General features: G+C 44.4%; 1 protein-coding gene across 1 annotated transcript in view; it reads left to right on the top strand.

The window, feature by feature from the left end:
- LOC133116889 (nck-associated protein 5-like) overlaps positions 1 to 21,141 on the top strand; it is a 125,534-nt gene that overhangs the window by 62,675 nt on the left and 41,718 nt on the right. The window contains exons 6-8 of the mRNA XM_061226894.1: positions 2,581 to 2,649; positions 5,608 to 5,646; positions 9,364 to 9,483. Coding sequence (XP_061082878.1) covers positions 2,581 to 2,649; positions 5,608 to 5,646; positions 9,364 to 9,483 — 228 coding nt within the window. The remainder of the gene's footprint in view (positions 1 to 2,580; positions 2,650 to 5,607; positions 5,647 to 9,363; positions 9,484 to 21,141) is intronic.

Below are 21,141 nucleotides of genomic sequence, written 5' to 3' on the forward strand. Positions count from 1 at the left end.
ATAATATTCAAGTTTGGGTACCGTGGTGACCATTCCAAAACCTTCATCTGTCTTTCCTGGAGGTACTTCATTGATTTTGAAGTATGCTTTGGATCATTATCTAGCTGGAATACCCAACCCCTCTTCAACGTCAGTGTCTGGACTGACCTTGAAATATTAGCGTCGAGAATTTCTTGATATTTGGTGAAATCCATTCTTCCTTCCACTCGCACAATACTTCCTGTGCGCCCAGCTGCCGCACAACCCCAAAGCATAATGGATCAACCTCCATGCTTAGGAGTTGGCAAGGTATTCTTCTCTACAAAGGCTTCACCCTTGTTCTCCAAACATACCTTCTTTAGTGGTCTGGATGTTCCCTTTTTGTTTTGTCAGCCCAAAGCACATTGTCCCTCCAGGCTTCTCAATGTTTTCTTTTGCATACTTCAGACACTTAATTTTGTGTTCAAGTCATTCTTTCTGTCAACTCTGCCATGTAGGTCTTTGTTGTTTAAAGTATGGTGTATTGTTATCCTGTGAACAGCTAGACCTGTGTTTGCTACTCTTTTTTGCAGCTCTTTTGCAGTGATGTTTTTTTTTGTTTTTTTTAGCATTTCTCACCAGGCCCAATAGTATTTCTGACAGTTTAAATAAGCAGTTTGAAATGTTGAGAGAGTTTTTGTAACCTTCTCCTTCTTGGTGAAAATGAACCATCTTCATTCTTACATCCTTGGACAACAGTAACCCGTGGTTGTTAACACCAGACAGAACAGCCACGGCAGTTGGATACTTTGTCAAGGCATGGAAACGTCAGAATAGAAAGTTCAGCCCTGGAATTATACTCACTTGATTCATTGACGCGCTAACAAGTAAATCACCTGGGTCTGGGCCTTGGTAATCATCTTTTATAATATAAGTTAAGAATAATCCAAAAGGGTTCCAAAACTTTTGAATAGAGCCATTTTCCTTTTTTATATAATTTATAAACTGTATAAAATGAAAATGAAAAGCAATCTTGCTTTAAAATTTGCAGAAAGGTCTCAGGTTTAACATTTTGAGTTCAGGTTTGCTTTCGATCAGGGACAGATTCTTTGTAACAGACATTTAAACCAGGGGTGCATTTCTGCACCCCACTGTATCTGCTGCATACTGTATGTATACCACGCCCCTTTTTGCTTCTTGTGATTTTATCGCCACCAAACATGCAGTGACTTCATGAAATATACAATAATTGCCCCCTTAGATTCTCAATGCAAAAACATCAGAACGACAGAACAATATCACATCAGTTATGACAAAAACCAAATGGGACATAGTATAACATTGATGACAGATATGTATTGTAATACCAGCTACTTTAAGACAGGTGCGACAACTGCATTAAGAACAGGGTACGTTAAAGACGGCTGTGAGCAATGTGAATTGTGGAGGTTCTGCGTAATCAGGTTTCTTATGCACTAGCCTCTTATAAAGACATTAATGTAAGCCCTACAGGGGAATGTAAAGCAAAGCAGCCCTGAACGCGTGGGCCCATGTCTTTAGTGAATTTATAATGCGTGCCTCAGTAGCTGATACTTACTGGTGTAAAACAGCCATCTTACTCATAGCAGGTGCATCCTGGCCTGACGCAGGGATGTATTGGGCCTCTCGGTGCTGTTCGGCGTGGTCAGCTGTGATCGGGCTCCTCGTAAAAGAAATATCCGCTTCCCTCTCGCTGCCGTGACCCGCAAGCATATTTTTTTATTTTTATTCCGAGCGTGGTTTGTTGCATCATCCATTCCGGGCCCGCCGATGTTACTGTACTCTCGGAATTGCCGGCCCCTGATTGATTTAGCCCGGGGACACCGTATCCGCAAATATCAAGCGCTGGCCCTGCCCCAAGCCGCAATCGCGGACAAAAAAACGAGAGGTGTTATTATTTCTTCTCACGCCCGGCCGTTGATAGCGCCGGCTCCAGAGACCGGCCGGGTTTCGCTCCACTGCCGGTCTCTCACACTGCAGGGCCAATCCATTCCCCAGCCTAAAAGGCAATTTAGCATTTACATTGTAGCGCTCTGTCACCTTCAGGCAGCTATGGGAGCTGGAAGGAAAGATGCAAGACCGGCGAGCTTAAGAACCAGGTTAAGATATTAAAGCAGGCAGTGACTGAGGCGCTTTAAAGACTGTTTCATTTTGTATGTTCTCAAACGACTTCTCGCCGATTTATCTTTTGTGGGGCTTTAGGTCGAGAACACTTATGAAATGAGTGCTTTTATGGTTTCACACGGCTGCCTGCTGCAGTAGGGGGAAAAAAACGACAGCTTTCTGTTGGTGTCATTAACACCTGATAATAACTGCAAATTGTGTGCGCAACTTAATTTAACTCTCAATTTAGTATAATATTTTTCATAAAAAATAGATTACACACATTTATTTTTAACCTTTCCTCCCGCTTGGAGACAGAAGTGCATTTGAAGAACTGATGAATTGATGTGAGGATTGATCGATTGGTTGATTCATCGGTTGACTGATTGGCGGACTGGTTGGTCGACTGATCGGTTTATCGATGGTTTGATTGGCAGGTCTGGTAGTCGAGTGAACTGACTGTGTTTTATCTCCACGCAGGCGGAGAACTCTGCCCTGGCGATGGAGAACGAGAGCCAGAGGGAGCAGTACGAGCGCTGTCTGGATGAGGTGAGCCGACCCGCTCTCAGCCGAGCCCGTTACCCGCCCGACGAATCCTTTCATTCCTTCTCCGTACCGCTGCCGCGCTTAAGGGTACGCTGCCACGTACTCACCCTCTCCCGGTGTGAACATCAAGCCCGCTCCATCCTACGCTGACTCAGCCGCCCACCCGTCCTGTGTCCTCCAGACTTCAACAGTGTGATTCAGCGGCCTTGTTCAACCCCTGAGAATTCGGCGCACCAGTGCGCTTCTCAGAAATGCTTCCCTCTCTGTCTTTACCTGCTGATGTAACCTAGCCATCGAGAGTCTCAGCCTCTACTGGTGATTATACCCACCATAAAATCAGCAGCCAAGTTCGGCTGGAGGACTGGGCTTGCTTATGTATTCAGCTGCTTTAATTAATCATCTAATGCCAAATAACAATCAAAACCAGAACACGTTACAACTCACCAGAACATGGGTCAGTCACCCCTGTGCTGGAATCTCTGGCTGAACCTTCCAGGTATAATGCAGCCCGCCAGTATTTCCAAGCCCTCAGATTAAAGCTTCCTGAAACATAAATGTATTACAAGTTAAAACTGTGCTGAAAGCAAAACGAGAGAGAAGATGAAAGACTCACATCTCCACCAAAGACATGAAAAACAATCAGCCGGGCTGAATCTTAAACGGCATCGCTAGCCGAGGGAATAGATTTATTTAAAAAAATAAAAATAAAAAAGAGTTCGGTTTTTCTCCGACCTACTTCAGGACTTTTCGTTCACTCAACAGGCTCGGAGTCTCCTAGCCACTGTCACGATTTGCATTCTCTCTGCCCCAGAGAGCAGCGCAGCGTAGCGCCTGTCGCGCTTGTGTATGCTGCTTAATCTCCCCGTGAAGGATGTGCACTCTCCGTGACATCCTGGGTTCCCCCCGTTTACTCCTGTGGAGGACATGCCACATAATGAACAATGCTGTCTGCTTGTCTGAACAAACAAATAAAATCTCCCCATTCTTCTTTTTTTTTACACCAGCCTGCTTGCATACAGTGTAACCGGCTGCTCAACGGTTTCTCTCTCTACCTTTTTGGAACAGAAATTAGAATTTTATTTTCAAAGTACACCTTTGTGTAATTACATTTTTATGAGTCGGCTATGTAGGAAATTGTTAGAATGGGCTTGCCTGTTAGAAATTGTATGCTTCTTGAGTTCACCAGGATGAGGAATCTGATCGGTGGATTCCTAAATGTGGTTTCCTTTTCAGAGCTCAAAGACAAAAGTAAATTGAGTGCATCTGCCTCCTAATGGTCAGGATGTTCAAGAACAGTTTTCTTGACTTTTTAACAGAAAGGTGGCGCAGATTACATTGATTAAACAGAAACACGGGTACTGTAGGTGAAGTACAGTGGTGAATGGTGATGCTCGGCAGAATGAATATAATTGCCTAGGAGGAGAGGAACAGCCTCCTTAGCGAACTTTTCCCTGCTTCCAGAGCCTCTAAGTTGGAGAGAATGAGCTCTGGCTCGCTCTCTAGCCTTCCTGAGGACCCAGGACGCTCCACTTAGGCTGAATATCGTAGCCGTTACTCCAGGCCTAGCAGTGCCGGCTGTGCCCTGCGCTTCGTTAAAACTAATGGAGACGCGGGCTCAAATCCTGCTTAAGCCCGGCGGATGGCAGCTGCTGTCTGGTGTCTGGGACCGTGTGGATCCCTGTTTGCCCTGAAGTGGCACTGCGGCCCTCGTGCCCTCAGTGGCCTCTGCCTTCCACCTCTGGGCCGATTCAGCAGCCCGTCCCTGTTCGACAGGGCACATCATTACTGCCACCTCGCTGTCAGGGAATACAAATGTCTAAGCGCTTGGTGCGGTTCGTCTTGGGCGATGCTGCACCAAATAAACACGCACACACGCACACGCTTCTAGAAATGAACACACGCTGAGCTTGTTCTTTTCATTTATCTCTTAAATGAAAAGAACACAGAGGGCTATGAACACACACATACATATACACACTAACGCACACACACACACACACGCGATCGAACACAAATGAGGTCTCATTGACCACAGAGAAGTGGTTGCTGCAACCTGATAGCTCAGAAGACTTTATTCAAAACGGCACTAATTGCCGACCGCAGTCCTCCGAAAGGGGATATCGCAATCGGTTCCACTAATCGGTTCCACTAATGCCCCGCATTAAACAAATATATCACATTTACACCCCCCCTCTCCCTGCGCGTTTGTAGCCAGTGCAAGCTTACAGTGTATAAATGACTAATCAATGCGCTGTAACCCAATCGCCAGTCAATTATGGTCCGCGGCCAGAGCCGCGCCGCGAAACATCGCCGAGACCATCGCCCAGACACAACAGAGGTTCATCACCACATCTCTCCTCCATGGCCTTACGAGAGCCAGCACTTTGTCAATAGAGGATCAGAAAACAATTAAACACCACCAGGATCTGGGCAGGCTAATCTGTTCTGCGTGGATACACCCCCCCCCCGTCCCCCGTCCCCCCGTCCCCAGCCTCCAGCCTCCTCTCCTGTCTGGAGGGACGGAGTTATTATCATTGCACCCATTAGAAACCAGCCCCACACCTCTGCAGTGAACTGATGCATGGTCCCGTCCTGTTGGCAAAGCCTGCAATGTGTTTGTCAGCAAGGCCCCTTGGGTTAGTTTAGATCTGGGATCCAGAGGGAGGAGGTGGTGGGTGGAGGGATGGAGGAGGTGGGGGGTGATAGGGGGAGGGGACGGTGGGTGATGGGGAGGTGGGGTGGCTAACGGCTGCATCAGCTACAGAAGCTAAGGGGCCATTTTGGTGAACTAAACCTCAGTTCAGGCCTTGTGAGATCTGCTCATAGAAGATGTTTCACTGATGTCTCTCTGAATTTTAAAAGTAGCCTGTGGTCTTCTTTTTCTTATCTCATTTTCTTGTGTGTGGGAAGGGCTGTGAGCTGAAATTGAAAATGTGTTTTTTTTTTCCTCCTCTCTTGCAGGTGGCCAATCAGGTCGTGCAAGCTCTGCTCACTCAGAAGGTTTGTTTTCGACCTCTCAGTGCAATACCTGTTTTCACCACGTGGCACCGACCCCTTTGAATGCTGCACATTCCCGAGACTTAGCAAACGGTTAAAGTGTTTGTACCATGTAGAGGACATGCAAAATGAGCAGAAGGTGACTACACCTCTACATGGTACTTAGGTAATTATGACTTTACACACATGAATGCATCCAAACAAAAAATAAAATAAAAAACCATTCAGAACATTACACTGACCCTGCCAGTTAGTACTTACTAATGCTTCCCTTGGCAGATGGATCACAGCTTCCAAACATTTCCAGGAGCCGGCTTTTGTGTTTCTATTCTTGCGTTTGGACTGGCTTTCCCACTCTTCCTTGCAGAACTCATCTCGGTCAGAAATATTCTACGGTGTCCTTGCATGCACTGCATGTTTGAGGTCATCCCTCAGATTTTCAGTAAATTCAGTCCCGGGGAGTGTGACAGCCATTCCAAAGCCTTCATCTCCCAGTACTTCATGGTCTATTCTTAGGTATGCTTGGGATCATTGTCTTACTGAGAGATCCATTTGCTGCCAAGTTTGAGCTCGGGGGATACCGGGTTTCTGGGTGAAACGTTTTGGTACTTTTAGTTTGAGTGTATGATTCCACTGACCCTAACAAGTCCCTGAACCAGTAGATGTAAGACAACCCCATAACATCCAGCGCTATATTTCACTGTATATTCTGTACATTCTGAGGCCAGCAGTCAGTTTATGTTCACTAAGAGACTCATTATACCATACACTTTGACCTGGGGTTCCTAACTTTCCCGTAAGACTGTACATCACAGCCTCACGTTAATCCAAGCCAACAAATCAAACCAACGTGCAGCATTTTTTCCTCCAGTTTCTGGAATCACAGTTTGAAGTTTACGCTCATATCAGTACTACAGCGCCTCTGTAGACAGGTCTGATGGCAGAGTCTATTTTCAACATTAGGCCAGCGCCTACCTCAGGAGAGCTGCATTTCTCACCGCTGACAACCGGCGAGAAGTCGGGGCGCTAATGCAGGGGTAACCCAAAGAATCCCGGCCCACGTCGGTGTGAGCCACCCTGGCATGATTAAACCACCAGAGTGCCGCAGCCGGTGACAGCAGGCTAATGAAATAGTGCAGACTTCCCGAGCGTGAACTCGGCAGGGTAAAGTCTCAATCTGTGTGCATGCCGAGAAACTATACTGGCCTACACTATTACTATACTATACGGTCACTACCTATTTTCCAGATGTATCATGTTTAATGTATGTTTAATAGGCAATCATAGGCTTGTATTAATTGTGTTTTTTTTTTATTGTTATAAAGTGTGACTCTCATTTTTTATCATTATACAGATGTCATGGTTACAAAGTTATCTTTTGAGAATGTGTATAAAATTGATAACACATCTGCTGTATATAGTTTGAGTCTAGATAGCCAGGAATTTAAAAAATGTTTACATAGCATGATTTCTTTCCACCATATAAAAGTCAGTGGAAGGGTTTCTCATGTCTAAGAAAGTGACTTTTTGATAATTAGCTTTTGAGATTTTTCCCTCTTTTCTAAAAAAAAAAAATAATAATAATAATAATAATAATAATGAAAATTAAGTACAAAAAGGCAGGTGTTTCTCCTGGCCTCTTTCTTATGTAAGGTAATTTATCATGTATTTTCACTCATTAGTTACCACTTTTCTAAAAATATTAACCTGCTCTGACTCACACTTTGGAGCATATATCATACTTTGATTCTGTTCATTAGGAAGCAATGGTAACTTTTGACAGTTCCCTCCTTATCCCCGGCCATCTCAGCTACAAAAAAATAAAATTACGAAAATAGTCATAAGTTTCAATCTTAGAATGGAAGTCACCTTCTAAGGTTGAGTTGCTTGTCAACAAGAAAAACTATTAGCAGAAAAGACAGATTAATTTATACAGTTCAATGCAGTCTTCACAGCTGCAAAATTTCCTTTTTAATTGTAATTAATCTCAAAAGTGAAGTAAGTACAAAGCAGAACGACAGTTTCTTATTCCTTCTTCAATGACATGATGACATTTGCCAAAATCATGACAATCATTTTTCTAATAATGCTTCCAGAAATTACTTTAGAGCTTAAAGTGTTTCTTAGAAGAGACGTTCTTAAATGTCTCCACAATTAATTTTTGAGGACAGTATGAAGCTGCATTCTCCTTTTAATGTATGACCTTCACTTAAATGTAAATGCTGTGATTATGTTTCCATTAGTACACAGTACACATGTGTTGAACCCTGGAATTAGTATATGTAAAGTATGTGATCCAGCTTCAGGACTGCCATACAGTAGCAGTATCAAAAGTGTATACAGTCTCAAAAGTGAACCATTTTCTGGGCTACTTATAACAACAATGACCCATCAAATCTCGTTGCAACAAACTGACAATATGAATACAACTTCACAAGCCCAGACAAAACGGCCATTTTCTCTCTTATCTTAGTATTCGCTAGCTTCTTTCCATTGTAGGACTGCCAATTATACATCCCACTACCTGGTATGTGTTAGGAGGGCCACAGTTGGCCCCTGAGTTTCCCCGCTTGTATAAGGAAATGATAACAGCATAACTAAAAACATTTCAGTATAAAACCAGTAGCAGTTGAATTGCTATTAAATAACTGGAAACAATTTGCCCCTGAAAATGACTGGTAAAATATATGGAAAAACAGTTCCATATATAAATATATGTAAACAGTTTATTTGTATTGCAGAAACTTGGTATGGCGCCATACAACAAATAATCTTCAGTGCATTACCTCAGGCTGAGGCACTGTTCCAGTGTTTCCTCTGTCCCTTTATGTACTTTAACTTGGCATCGTTCCCTCATTTCCCATTTGAACACTGTTCTCTCAGAAAATACATGTCCTCTGCAAGGCTTTCCCTACAGGAAATGTCCAGGGAGCAGGGGCAGTTTTCGGTGAATATAATACCGGAGAATATGTGATTTGTATATGAGAGCAACCTTTCATATGTATTTGCCGAAAGTGGATTTTGTTGAGAGATTGAGTACTTCAGGGAAAACTTCTTCAAAAAAGGACACCTGGAATAAAAACAACACGTTCAAGAAATGTAGCATAAAATCAGCTACATAAGTAACATCTGTGTAGCGGTTCCCCCTTACTAAAGACAGGGAGTTTGGGGAGGCAAAAAAAAACTAAATATAAACTCACTGGTGCATTAGCAACTAGTATATTCCACCTTTATATTCCACAAGAAGTGGGCAGGGAATAGACTTAAGCCAATTACACGCCACATAGTTTTTGCTTTGGCGTGATTTCCCAATGGTTTCAAGATGGATTTTGTCATCATAACACCCTAGTGCTGTACACACCGAGCAACATTTCAATGAGTGTAAAAAAATAAAAAATAGAAATCACACATCCACAAACATTGCATGCCATGCAATTGATTTGAGCATCGTCTTTTTTTTTTCCATCTATAGCTGCAGTCACTAGGGTCATATCTGTACACTGGTGTCCTAGTTCTATTCCTGCTCTCCCTGTATAAGTCTCTACACTATTTTCTCAGTTAACAAATAAATGAAAGAATAATCGATGGAATACGTGGTGAGCCGTCACCCACACCATTCCTGCGCTGGCATTGATTCTGCGCTCTGGTTATTTGTGTAGTTTTTGTGTCGAGGCTTTGGCCTTCGTCTCAGACCCCCTCGCTCCCTCGTTTCTCCCGCAGGACCTGAGAGAGGAGTGCCTGAAGCTGCGGACGCGCGTGTTCGACCTGGAGCAGCAGAACCGGACCCTGAACGTCCTGTTTCAGCAGAGGGTCCGGCCCGCCTCGGACCTGCTCCTCCAGGTGAGTCCACGTCCCCCCTCCCATGGTGCAGCCGCCTTCCTTTCCTCTCTGTTTTTCACTTTATATCTTTGGAGCGGCCCTGTCCTCTTAACAGGCTGCGCGTCCCATAGTTGTACCCATAGTCCTGTAGATGGGAATAGCGAGTTTGTTTGTTTTTGAGTTTGGCTCAGGAATGTTCTGGGGGAACACACACTGCCCGAAAGACAAGCTGGAATTCACTTGTTCCTCAATTTAATCAATTCCTCATAACCATACATGACCAACCATATCACGTCTCGAAGTAGTATATCCGATAAATCTACTGAATAATATTTACACTGAAGGTTTTTTAAATTTTCTTCCTGGAAAAATGAAATGTCTGCGAATTTTCCATTCCCCTTCAATGGCCTTTTCATATCACAGAGGCTAGTGCCTCTAACTAGTGCTGCCGTTTCACTGTGACTAAGTGCCGCGTTGTTTATGGTTCCCACTTCTGAGAAAAACAGGGAACAATACTGAGCTTTGCACCTGGGACCCCATTCACAGATGTGCACCTGTCCCGCAGGTCAAAGGGCAGCATTAACCCGACCCGATCAATCAGCGCGGCATGCAGGCGTGCGCCACGCCGCACCCACGGAGCTGCGGCAGACACGCTTCTGCCGCGCTCGTCACCACCGGAGGAGTGACTCAGCACGCTCCTGGCTCCAGTTAATGGAGAAACGATTTACCGCGGTGCCCGAGAATCCATCCTGACGGACGCGCGAGACGTTATTACCGTAACGCGCCGCGTAGAGGCTGCACCCGGGAATCTGTGTGACGGCGGGGTGGCGCTGCTGCTAAACGTCAGCCTGGTTTTATTGCTCTTTAAAAATGACTAGGGGTTAGGCGTTGCTTCAGTGCACCGATTTGCCACAGGCTGCTGATTGTCTGCTGCCCCGCTGTTCTGCTGCGGGGCTGAAACGGGGCCAGCGCACACCAACCGCCGCATTGCCCGCAGCAACCGGGACTGAAGCTCACGGCGTCAAACAGAGCAGGTGGAGGCGGCGGCTTCTCCCGCCTGAATCCTCAGACAGACCATACATCTGCTCGCTCGCCGTTAGCCGCTGGTGACACTGCGCTGCCAGCTAATGAAACACTGTTGAACACACAAAACGGTGAAGGGAAATCAGATAATGAAAGTGTCAGAGTTTTCTGTCCTCAGCTTGTGGTACTTTTTTTTCTGACTCCGGTGTGGAGTGCAGACTTTTGATTGGTTAATGTAAGTGAGGGGGGTGGTTGATGTTCACACAGCGTTTCTGGGAGTGTGGAGCCTGTCTCCGGTTGTTGCTGTGAGCGGGCCCAAGCATTCACTGCACAGTTGGGTCCCAGAGGAGGAGGAAAGCTAAGCATGCGAGTCATGAGTTTAAAAACCCTTCATAATTGGACCTAGTTCTAATGAGACGAAGATGCCTTGTCCCGTTTGACCGGGTCGTGCCCTCCATTTGAATTTGAAATTGACGGTAGCTGTTCATTAGGCAGTGTTTGCTCCAATGACTTAGGAAGCACAACAGCGCCTCTGTGATCACAGGGATTATCAGGGCCATTTAAGCAAAAACAAGCACTTCAAGAGCCCAACAAGAGCCAGATACAAAGCTCTCCCAAGGACAACCTTAACTTATTTGTTTAAACTGCACTTCCCTTAAATGGATAGTTTCTGGGTTTTTTTCTTATTATTTAAATGTTATTTGAATATTTATTATTGGCTCTGATTGGAGTTTCATGTGAGTGGAAGATATTGTAAATGCTTACAGAAATTTCAGACAAGCGCTCTGCTTTACAGTGGCTGCTATAGACACATGTAAAAGATACATTTTTGAAAATCAAAACATGCATTAAAAGCCCCCCAGAAAGTGAAGTATCCCTTTAGCATAATTTGCCAAATAATTGTGTGGTGGGCATTGGAGAAGCAGCAAGTCTCTCTCCTCTCACTTTCAGATTTAAGATTAAAGATTTAAAAGTGGAAATATCTGCAAGTGGAGAAACGGACAGATAATACAATTTATACAAAAATACACTGGAAAATAGCACAGATGGAATTACATCTACGTGCCTAGCAGGGGCTCTACCTCGCTCCTGCAGATTGTATTTGCAGCATTTTCACAGGCGAAAGAGCCAAATCGAGTGGGATTATTGACGTTACGTTCATTTTATTAATGTAAGTAACTCGTATTTAACCAGGTAAAAGTCCCACTGAGATTAAAAGTCAATTTAGCAAGAAAGGCCTTGCCAAGGGGGAAGACATCAATGTTGCTTACTAAGACAACAAGCCAATTAAGCAATGTAAGAAATACAAGCTAAAACAATATATATAAAAAAACTGTAGTATGAAAAATAAGCACTGCAGAAACATTGACCAATAAAGCTATATTCTAGATCCTTCTAGATTGATTACAATTCACCAGAAGACATCCCATCAGTTTGAAGTCGCTCTGTCGTGGGTTCCATGGGGAGGGGGTTTTTCCTGCCCGTCTCTGACATCTGCCTGTGAGCACGGGCCATGACGACCTTGGTTTCTGGACAAATATGTACACAGCTAAGACAGGAGCATCCCAGGAATGGACTCAAAAATGAAGCTATACCGGTGAACACACCCGTGCAGGTACCGAGAGGGGCACTCGGCTCTGGCATACAGGGGAGCAGAAGAACTTATAGAGCAGCCAATGATAAACTGTAAAGCACAATGATAGACAGAATCTTATATCGGTAACACTGGGCTGAAGCATTCGTATGCAGCGGATCACCGTAATGGAGAGGTGTCGGGAGTATGTATTTACTGTAGTTGTAACACTGTCGTCGGCTCTGCAGACACCTCGAACAATGAGGAAATGAGAGGTGCCGACATCGTGGGTTTGAGAAAATTGTCCGGAAGCCGTCTTTTCTCATCTTCCTTCCGTCGTTGTTGTTGTTTTCAATGCTACAATAACAACAGCAGAGTGAGAATAAATATGTGGTTTCTTTGCAGCAACATTAATTCAACTGAGAGCTCATAATGTGGTTTCACACTGTGTGATTTCGCCAATATGTTTAGAGCTGGCTGTAAAGGCTTTTCCCCCCTGATCGAGTTTCTCCGCAGAGGTCAAACGAGGTTCAGAGCACTAACAGTTCAGGTGTTTGATTCCGCGGGTTTTGCGCAGCTGCTGATCGTAACTGCCTTTATATCAGTGAATTATTCGCTTGTCCTTGTACGATCCCGTACCCTTATGGTGAAGTGTGCGATACTGGCGCAGATACTTTCCCCTCGGTATCCTCTGTGTTAATCAACTGACCTGTCTGTCAGTCCTGGGTCCATCAAAAAGGGACATTGTGCTCCTATTGGAATGGGATAAAAATAGGTGATTCTGTCTGTGATTTGTTGTTGTTTGTTTGTTTGTTTGAGCCGACTGAATTCCTAAGAATAAGTCAGCTTTAAGCTTGTTCATTTCATAGACCGTATATAAATAAACACATACCAAATAGTCTAGTTCGCTGCTTAGAGGAGTCCTGAGAGGTTAGAAGGGCATTTATTAGGATCTGGAGCTGTCGTCACCTCACGTCATTTAAGGCGAATGAAGACCGAATCAGGTTTACCTTTTTTTTTATTATTATTATTTTTTTAAGTCTTAGTGGATATTCTTTTTTCAAAACCAAGATATGGACACCCTAGATACTGCTGGCATGGATGACTAGTTTTCTGGTCTTCCAGTGAGGTACTTGTGAAACCTTATTAGGCTGCATTTGCTTGTTTCCGCTGTGGCTGTTGTGATTGTCCGTAGTGAAGAATCTGGCGTTGTGCTGAGGCTAGCGGTGCCAGCAGCCTGCTACAGCTCTTGCAACAGGCCCTCAATGTCGGTTTTGGGAAGCTGAATTAGCCCAGGTGTTCCTGAAAGTGCCTATCGCGGAGTCGCTTTATGCCAGCTCATTAAAAGCACAGCTGCTTGGTGAATGGTGGTGTCACTTGGCGGGAAACGCCGGGGCCGAGTCAGTTTTTCTGTTCTTTTTCAGCAGAGATTTCTTCCTTTGTTAATATTTTATATGGCGTCTATTATTCCGGCGCTTCCTAGATGTACTTTTGTTTTGGTTTTGTGTTCGGATCGTCCACGTCCCCTCCGCGTTCATCGCCCGAATTCAATCCCGGGGTTTCAAAAAGAAATTTTAAGATTCCGTTTTCTTTATTTATTTTTATTTCTCGTTTTTGAACGAACGAGCCGAGCGTGAAAGAGGCGCGGCGCTTTGTCTGGCGTCGGACCCTCCTCGGCAGAGACGGAGGATCTGGGACCGACCCACCGTTTCCAGGGCCTCGTCCTTGCCCAGCCACAAACGGTTCTGTCCGTGGGCAGAATGCGTCTTGTTTTGAACGTGAAGCGTGAGTGGTCCCAAGGGCTGGGTGTCACGCCTCCCCCCCCCCCCCCCCCCGCCCAAACTGGAGGGCCCCGTGGCACTATTGACTAAATCATTGATGACTGTGCTGAGCCGGTGAAACGCTGCACCCCATGATAAGATCGCCCTCCCCGTGACCGCGCGGTCCATTAGCGCATTAACCGTGTCCGACCGCCGCCGCCTGACTCAGATAGGCTAAAGGGCGCCCTGCACCGCGGGATCCGATTCGGACGCAGAGTGACTCACGGTCCGTGAGGACCTCCTGCGATCGTTTATTATTTTTGAAACCTAAAGACCGAACAACATTTGCACTCCCTGCGTTTCAGACACGTCCCGAAGAGGTTATCGCCAGTGACAGAATACTCCAGGGCTAGGGCCCTTGAATTAATTTCACCACGATAGCTACAGCGTCTTCCTTGTCTGGGAGCGTTTGTTGTTTGGCGTTGACGGTGCTGGAGTCAACGAGGCAGGGTTCTCTCTGAAGTCTTATGCGCGCGCGTAAGCTGCTCATTTGGATGAGAACCGACGCCCGGGTTATTTACAGCTACCACTGGGGGGAATTAGCTGAAATAAAGGGAAAGCATTACCTGCATGTTTGCCCCGAGGCAGAACCATTCCGTTTTAATGACCCTTTTTTTTTTTTTTTTTTTTCTTAAGACGCAGCAGAGCAAACTGAAAGAGGGGTATGCCAGGGGGGTCCCCGACACCCACACGTCTACAGGGGGGCTTTGTATCTCAGAAGAAACGCCCGTGGACATAGTCAGGCAAAACATAAACAGCCCTTGTTCACTCTTTAAAACTGATGCTTGTTCATTATGGAGAATGAGACCAAAGCAATTCATGTTTTGGAAGCCCCAAAGCTTTACCTAAAAATAATTAGGCTAAATAAGCAGAATTAGAAAATCCCAAAATGTATGAAGTGAAATATTATATACTATTTTGTGTCAGTTGAGGCTGTATATATTCAGTAGTGTTTCACTTGGGCCAGTTTGTTATTATTTATTCATGTACACTGGAATACATGAGAAATTATTTTGTGTAAAATATGTTATGTTGCATATGTGGAACTGCATATTGGAACTAGGAATAATTGATAATAGGCGTCATTATACTGTTTGGGGCTGTATTTTAAGAATAAAATGTGTCTATCGATTTGACGCAGTATCTTCCCATATGATAAAACGTATCACAGAGCACATTTCAATGTGCCCGTGGTGAGAGAGGAGCAGGTCACAGGGTGAGGGTATCACTGTGGAAATCTGACCCATTAAAGGTCCAGAAGTCTGCTGCAGTGACCCTTCCGGGCTTCTAGTTTCCCTGGCGACAGTCTGAGATTGAGGTTGGCTTTTTAACGCTGTCAGCCCTGTTTCCCGGCAGAACTGCTGCTAATATGTGATTCTTTTACTGTTTATACAATTAAGTGAATATTCATTTTCTGAATACCTTTTCTGTAATATTGCGGGACCATCATAACAATTTTCTAGTTATCATTTATTCATGTGTTAATTTGCAGCATAAAATGTGTGTGTGCGCATGCGTGTGTGCGTGTCGTTAGACTATGAAAAATTAATACAACAAAATTACGTGATAACTTTATGAAAATCTACTGCACAATCCCAGGGTACTTTGTTGTCATTTGGCAGATGCTTTTAGCCAAATAATGATTAATTATTAGTGGTGTTACTGTTGTCATATATTTAATTATATCATCATCATCATCATCATCATCATCATCATCATCATCATCATCATCATCATCATCATCATCATCATCATCATCATCATCATCATCATCATCATCATCATCATCATCATCATCATGCCGGCCTGTGAGGTGGAGGCAGAAGAGGATTAGAGTTTTTAAGGAGAGCAGGGCAGTGTGCCCGCCTCTCTTATTTGGCTTTATTCAGGCAGGCAGAAAGCAGAGGGCAGCACAGAGATGGCAGCAGCCCTGCTGGGGGACCACACACTCTGTGCCGGGAGAGCTGCATTAAGACTCCCGAGGCAGCCACCCTGTGGACATGTGCCATTCATCTTGCCAAGAGCTGGGGGCTTTTTTTCTTCAAATTGAAAGATTGAAGTGTAGTCTGAAAAGGTGGGTTTTTTGAAAGCGGCAGTGAATGTGCCTGACCGAGTGGGGAAGGTCGCTCCTCCGCTGGGGGACGAGGGCGGAGAGGAGCCGCTGAGAGATTGTCGCGCGCTGTGGATCGGCGAGGCCCGGAAGATTGACATTCAGTCTCTCTTATGCTCATAGGAGCATTAGCAGGAGAGGTGAGGCCAGCTCGGTCCCTTCTTTTCCTCTCCCTCATCGACCGGCAGCGAAGAATCGACTGAAAGGCGTATTCCTTTACAAGCCTTGACCCTGCTGGTCTCCCAACGTCCCGAAATAGCGAAAAAAAAAAACGGTCGTCTCATCCGAAGCGCATCGACGCAAACCTCTGACTCCCTTCCCCGCTCCGCGTTTACCCCGGGGCAGAAAGGGCGGGGCGTAACCGCTGCGTTTATTCGACACGAAAAGCCGAAAAGCTTTTATTAGCATTGCGAAAAAGCCGCGCCGAGGCATTTACCGCGCACGACAGCCTTCAGCCTGAGGGATGACTTATGACTGCAGCAGGGCCTAACCGCTCCAGAGTGCAGGAGGCAATAAAGCCAAAGACGCCTCTTTTTAATCGCAGAACGAATGGGCCGTGTTCTCATCATATTTCAAATTACAGGAACATATAGTAGTACGGCATCGAGCATATCAATTATTAATTTTGAAAAGTAAAAAATCTGTCCCCGCCCCTGAATAAAACGGCTTGTGAATAATGGAATGCTGCTCTGGACCAGAGAGAAACCACTTAAGCAGGATACATTTGTAACTGTGTATCATTAGTGTTGCAATATAGCCATGGAATGTCAATTAACACTTCCATTTTTCACCCCTACAAAGTGGGCTTATTAACTATAAACAGGAATGGCATTTCAGAGGACACATGAAACAGTACAGTGTTTTGGTGAATTCTAAGATATAGCTGTTATAATATTTTTGTGTTTTTTTGTGGAGATGGTGAGTTTTCATGGTCTTGGTTGTGCATGAAATAAAAATATCACAGCCACAATGGGTCTATGAAACTGTACAACCCACAACCCTGTATGTGTGTGTTTCACTTCCTGATCTTTTTGACAAAAAAAACTTAAAAAACTTTATAGACATTACCGATTAAAAGGTTTACAGACATTGTATACAGTAATTATTATAGTAATACTAATAATAGTAGTAATAATAATAATAATAATAATAATAATAATACTATCAAAGCATTTTACAGCATTTTTATTATTATCATTATTATCATTATTACTTCTTCAGGGGGCAGCCCTGCCTTACATCTTTATTGTTAAATTAAATTGAAGATTGAGAGTTACCTATTTCTGAAGTTATGTGAACGCGTGTGTATGCTTGCTTGTATGCTTGCATATGTGTGCCTGTATTGTATCATTTACGGCATCCTATTGCAGGTCTGTCTGCTCTTTTGTGATATCAGAGAAGGACAGCTTTGATATCATAAAACACACTTCAATGAATTCTCATGCGAGATGATCTTGACATAAGACTCTGTAACTTTTGCCTAGTTACTGACAGATCTGTCAAATGCTGTCACTTTTCTTTGCACACTATTTTTTACAAAACGTGTTCATGGTGTCACGGACGTTGTATTGTTTATATTCAGGAATGGGTTTTTGTCTTTGTATAATAGAAAAAGTTTTCGTTCTGAAATTTCAGAAAACTTTTTGTTGTCAAAAGAGCTTCCATTTTTATAAATGATACTGCGCTACATGCGTAGCGTTATTATGCACACTTATAAAATGGGAGATAATTTGTTGGGGGTTGTGTGAGACGCAGTGCTGCCTCCCTGCCGGTCACCCGGTGCGGCAGCCCCTGGCAGCGGCAGGCTCCCTGATGAAATGATCGTGGCGGGGCCGAGAACAGAACTAATCGTAAGAATTGATCCGCTGCCTCCAATTCTGTTACCGCCGGTATCAATCAGCACTTCCGTCAATAGGCACAGCATGATTATTCAAGGGCTACCATGCATTCACTGAATTCTAGTGCCCCATGACATCGACCATAAGAGCAATATACAGTATAATAATAATGATAATAATAGTAATAATAATAATAATAATAATAATAATAATAATAATAATAATAATAATAAATAGAGAAAATCCACATAAAGTTGGATTTTCTTTATTTCTTTTAAGTTTTCTTTTTTTTTTGTTATTGCAGTTATTATTATTTCCCTTGTTTTGGTCCAGAAATTTTGGAAGCCATTCCTCCAAATGAGCTGATGCCATATTCCCTCCAGGATTTTAACCCTGAGCCTAAACCCGTTTCCCTGTCTGGGATTTGGAGTGCAGGGCGCCCAAACCGTGTCTTTTTAATGATGGAGCAGGAGGCACACAAGTCAATACTGTCTTTCCCTGTGTCTGAAGTGGAGATTAAGCTATTTTTCATCTGGATTTTACTTAATTTATCCCCTCTTCATCTCTTTACCTCGTGCCAGTTATGGACTAAATCACAGAAATTAAGTTCAGTTGGAGATGCGGAGAGAGAGAGAGAAGGCAAGGGACAGAGACAGAGACAGAGACAGAGACAGAGACAGAGACAGAGACAGAGACAGAGACAGAGACAGAGACAGAGACAGAGACAGAGACAGAGACAGAGACAGAGACAGAGACAGATCACTGTCGAGGAGCAAACCGTCTGTCGGTTAACCTGTACCAAATGGGAAGGGTACACGCAAAAAACACTGTGAACACTGAAGAAAACCTTATTACATCCCTTACTTATGCCTTACTTGTGTATGGTAGTTGTGCATGTGTCTGTGAGTATATCTATATTTGTGTGTGTGTGTGTGTGTGTGTGTGCGTGAAACTTCACTGAATCTGGACCTCTTTCAAAGGGCAAAACCCAGAAAGTAAAATGTTTATTTATTTTTGTGTAGAAATTATTTGTAGATAGTTAGTTATCTCTCTGGCTGTCTATCTGTCCACCCCCTCCATCCATCCAGGAGAGAGCCGTATGGAGAGAGCTGAGAATTCAGAAGATGCAGCTGTTTGACAGTTAATTCCAGCACGGCTCTCCTGTATAACCTAACTGCATTCAGTCTGAGCGATGCCATCCATCATGTAATTACTCTAAGACTGGCATTGCTGACGGGCAGAGAGAACTGTGGGGGCATCATTTCTCACAGACACAGCGTGCCCTTTTTACAAGATCTCTTCTCTTCAGAAATAAGTCCTACAGTAGCCCAGCCTTCGGCATCACGCTTTCCCGAAAGCACGGGCAACGGGCAATACTGAATAAAGAAGACGATATATATTTAAAACGTACACCATCTGCAAAGTACATTTCTGTTTGCGATTGTACCACATTGTATTACTCTGAAAAGGTTTATGTAATTACAGCAAGCATAACTGAAATGTCAAGTTGGTGAAAAGAAGTCAGCGAGGAAGATATTGGGGACTAAATGTGTTGGCGGTTGTTGATGAGAATGAAGATGAGGAGAAGAAGACAGACAGCCCTGTATTTCAGAATGCGTGTGAGCTCATGAGTTGCACTATTCACAGAATGTCTATTGACTCAATATGTCCATTCAGTTAAAGCTCTGCTGTATACCTCTGGCAGGGTGTCGGCTTTAACACAGTATTATTTCTGTTAAAAGACCGTTATTTTTTTTTTAAAGAACGGTGTGACCTTGACATTGCTTCTAGTTGCCCTTGTCATTACAATGATTTCTAAGAGGGTGACTGTATGGAGGGGGATGGAGGAAAATTAGGGACAATCAAGATGCTGTTTCTAAATGCTGATGGCAGTCTGCCATGATTATTAGCATGTGTACGTGTGTGCATATGTGTATGTGTGTGGGCAGCCTGTGTCTGCATATGTGTGTACCTATACATGCATTCTGCATCTGTCTGTATGTGTGTGCATGTGCCTATATACTGTATGCAGGTGTATTTGCAGTTATTTTGATGCATATGTGTGCAGTCTCTCTGGCATGTGTATGTGGACTTCTGCTTGTGTATATATGTGTATTTCTGGTGTGATTAACGTGTTCAACACGCAGGTTTTATGCGTCTTGGTGAGTGTCTGTCTGTGTGTGCGTGTGTCTGTGTGTGTGTGTTAAATTAATTGGTAACATTGTGGGAATTACGCTGAAATGTGTAGCAGTTGGTGTAATGCCACGCTAAGATTCACCACCGGCTCTTCTTTAATAGTCGAATCGGACATGTTCATTCTGAACATCCTCTGGGACCACGGCTGTCTCCTCAGGCCCAAATCACATCACTGGCATGCCTGTCAAGCCTTGTCATCAGCAAACTAGCCCTATAGGACCAGCAGCGCTACTTAAAGATGGTTTCCTAAGCGCTGGTGGATTCGCCTCGTTAGCCAGCTCGTTCGATGCGGTCGCCTCGGTAACGTGACCTCACCAGCACACGCTGGACGTCAGGCTACGGTCCTATCATTCCCATCTGATCCGAACGGACCGTGTCCGAGGACGCTGTGCGGGCTCAAATAATTCCTCGGAAGTGATGTGTACAGGTGCTCCCGTTAGTGAAGCGAATGACTCATCCTTTAACGGCGCGTTTTAGCGGCGCGTTTTAGCGGGAAACGAAGGCGCCGTATACGGAGCAGCAGGGCATTTTGAGCAGAGAAAGCGCGTCCGCAGCCTCGGACATTAGGCTCTCCACGTATCGGGAACCGTCCCAGGGCCCATCCCATTTCAGTCATCAATTATATGAGTGTCTGAACTCTGAAACGTCCCGGCAGATATCTCACCCTGGCCTTTTGCCCCTTCCAGGAGTAATCCAGTGCCCTGGAGTATATTAAATGTTCTCGCTATAACGTAGGGGGTTATGGTTTGCTAAAAATACCCTGGGCAATACGGGCTGATGAATTTGCCTCGCTGCACTGAAGAATGGCTCTTAACTAGCCTTAATGAGAAGGCTAGTAGGAAATGAATATTTGAACAGAGTGCAGGAGGGCGGGTGAAAGGTCGGGTGCATAAGTGACCTGGAGCGCCACGCGGCCCCAGAGCCAGGCAGTACGCCCGGCACGCCCAGATCACCACTCCGCTCCGCGAGGAGACTTTACCGGCAACGCCGCAGTCCCTCAAGGTGACTTTCAGATATTTTATCCCCCCCGCAATATAATTCATATCAGTATCAGAATTTCATTTCCTTGACCAGAATACCCGGGCAAAAAAAAATGTAATGTAAAAATAATTTTTAGAA

This window comes from Conger conger, chromosome 17 (genome assembly GCF_963514075.1).
Source record: "Conger conger chromosome 17, fConCon1.1, whole genome shotgun sequence".
NCBI lineage: Eukaryota > Metazoa > Chordata > Actinopteri > Anguilliformes > Congridae > Conger > Conger conger.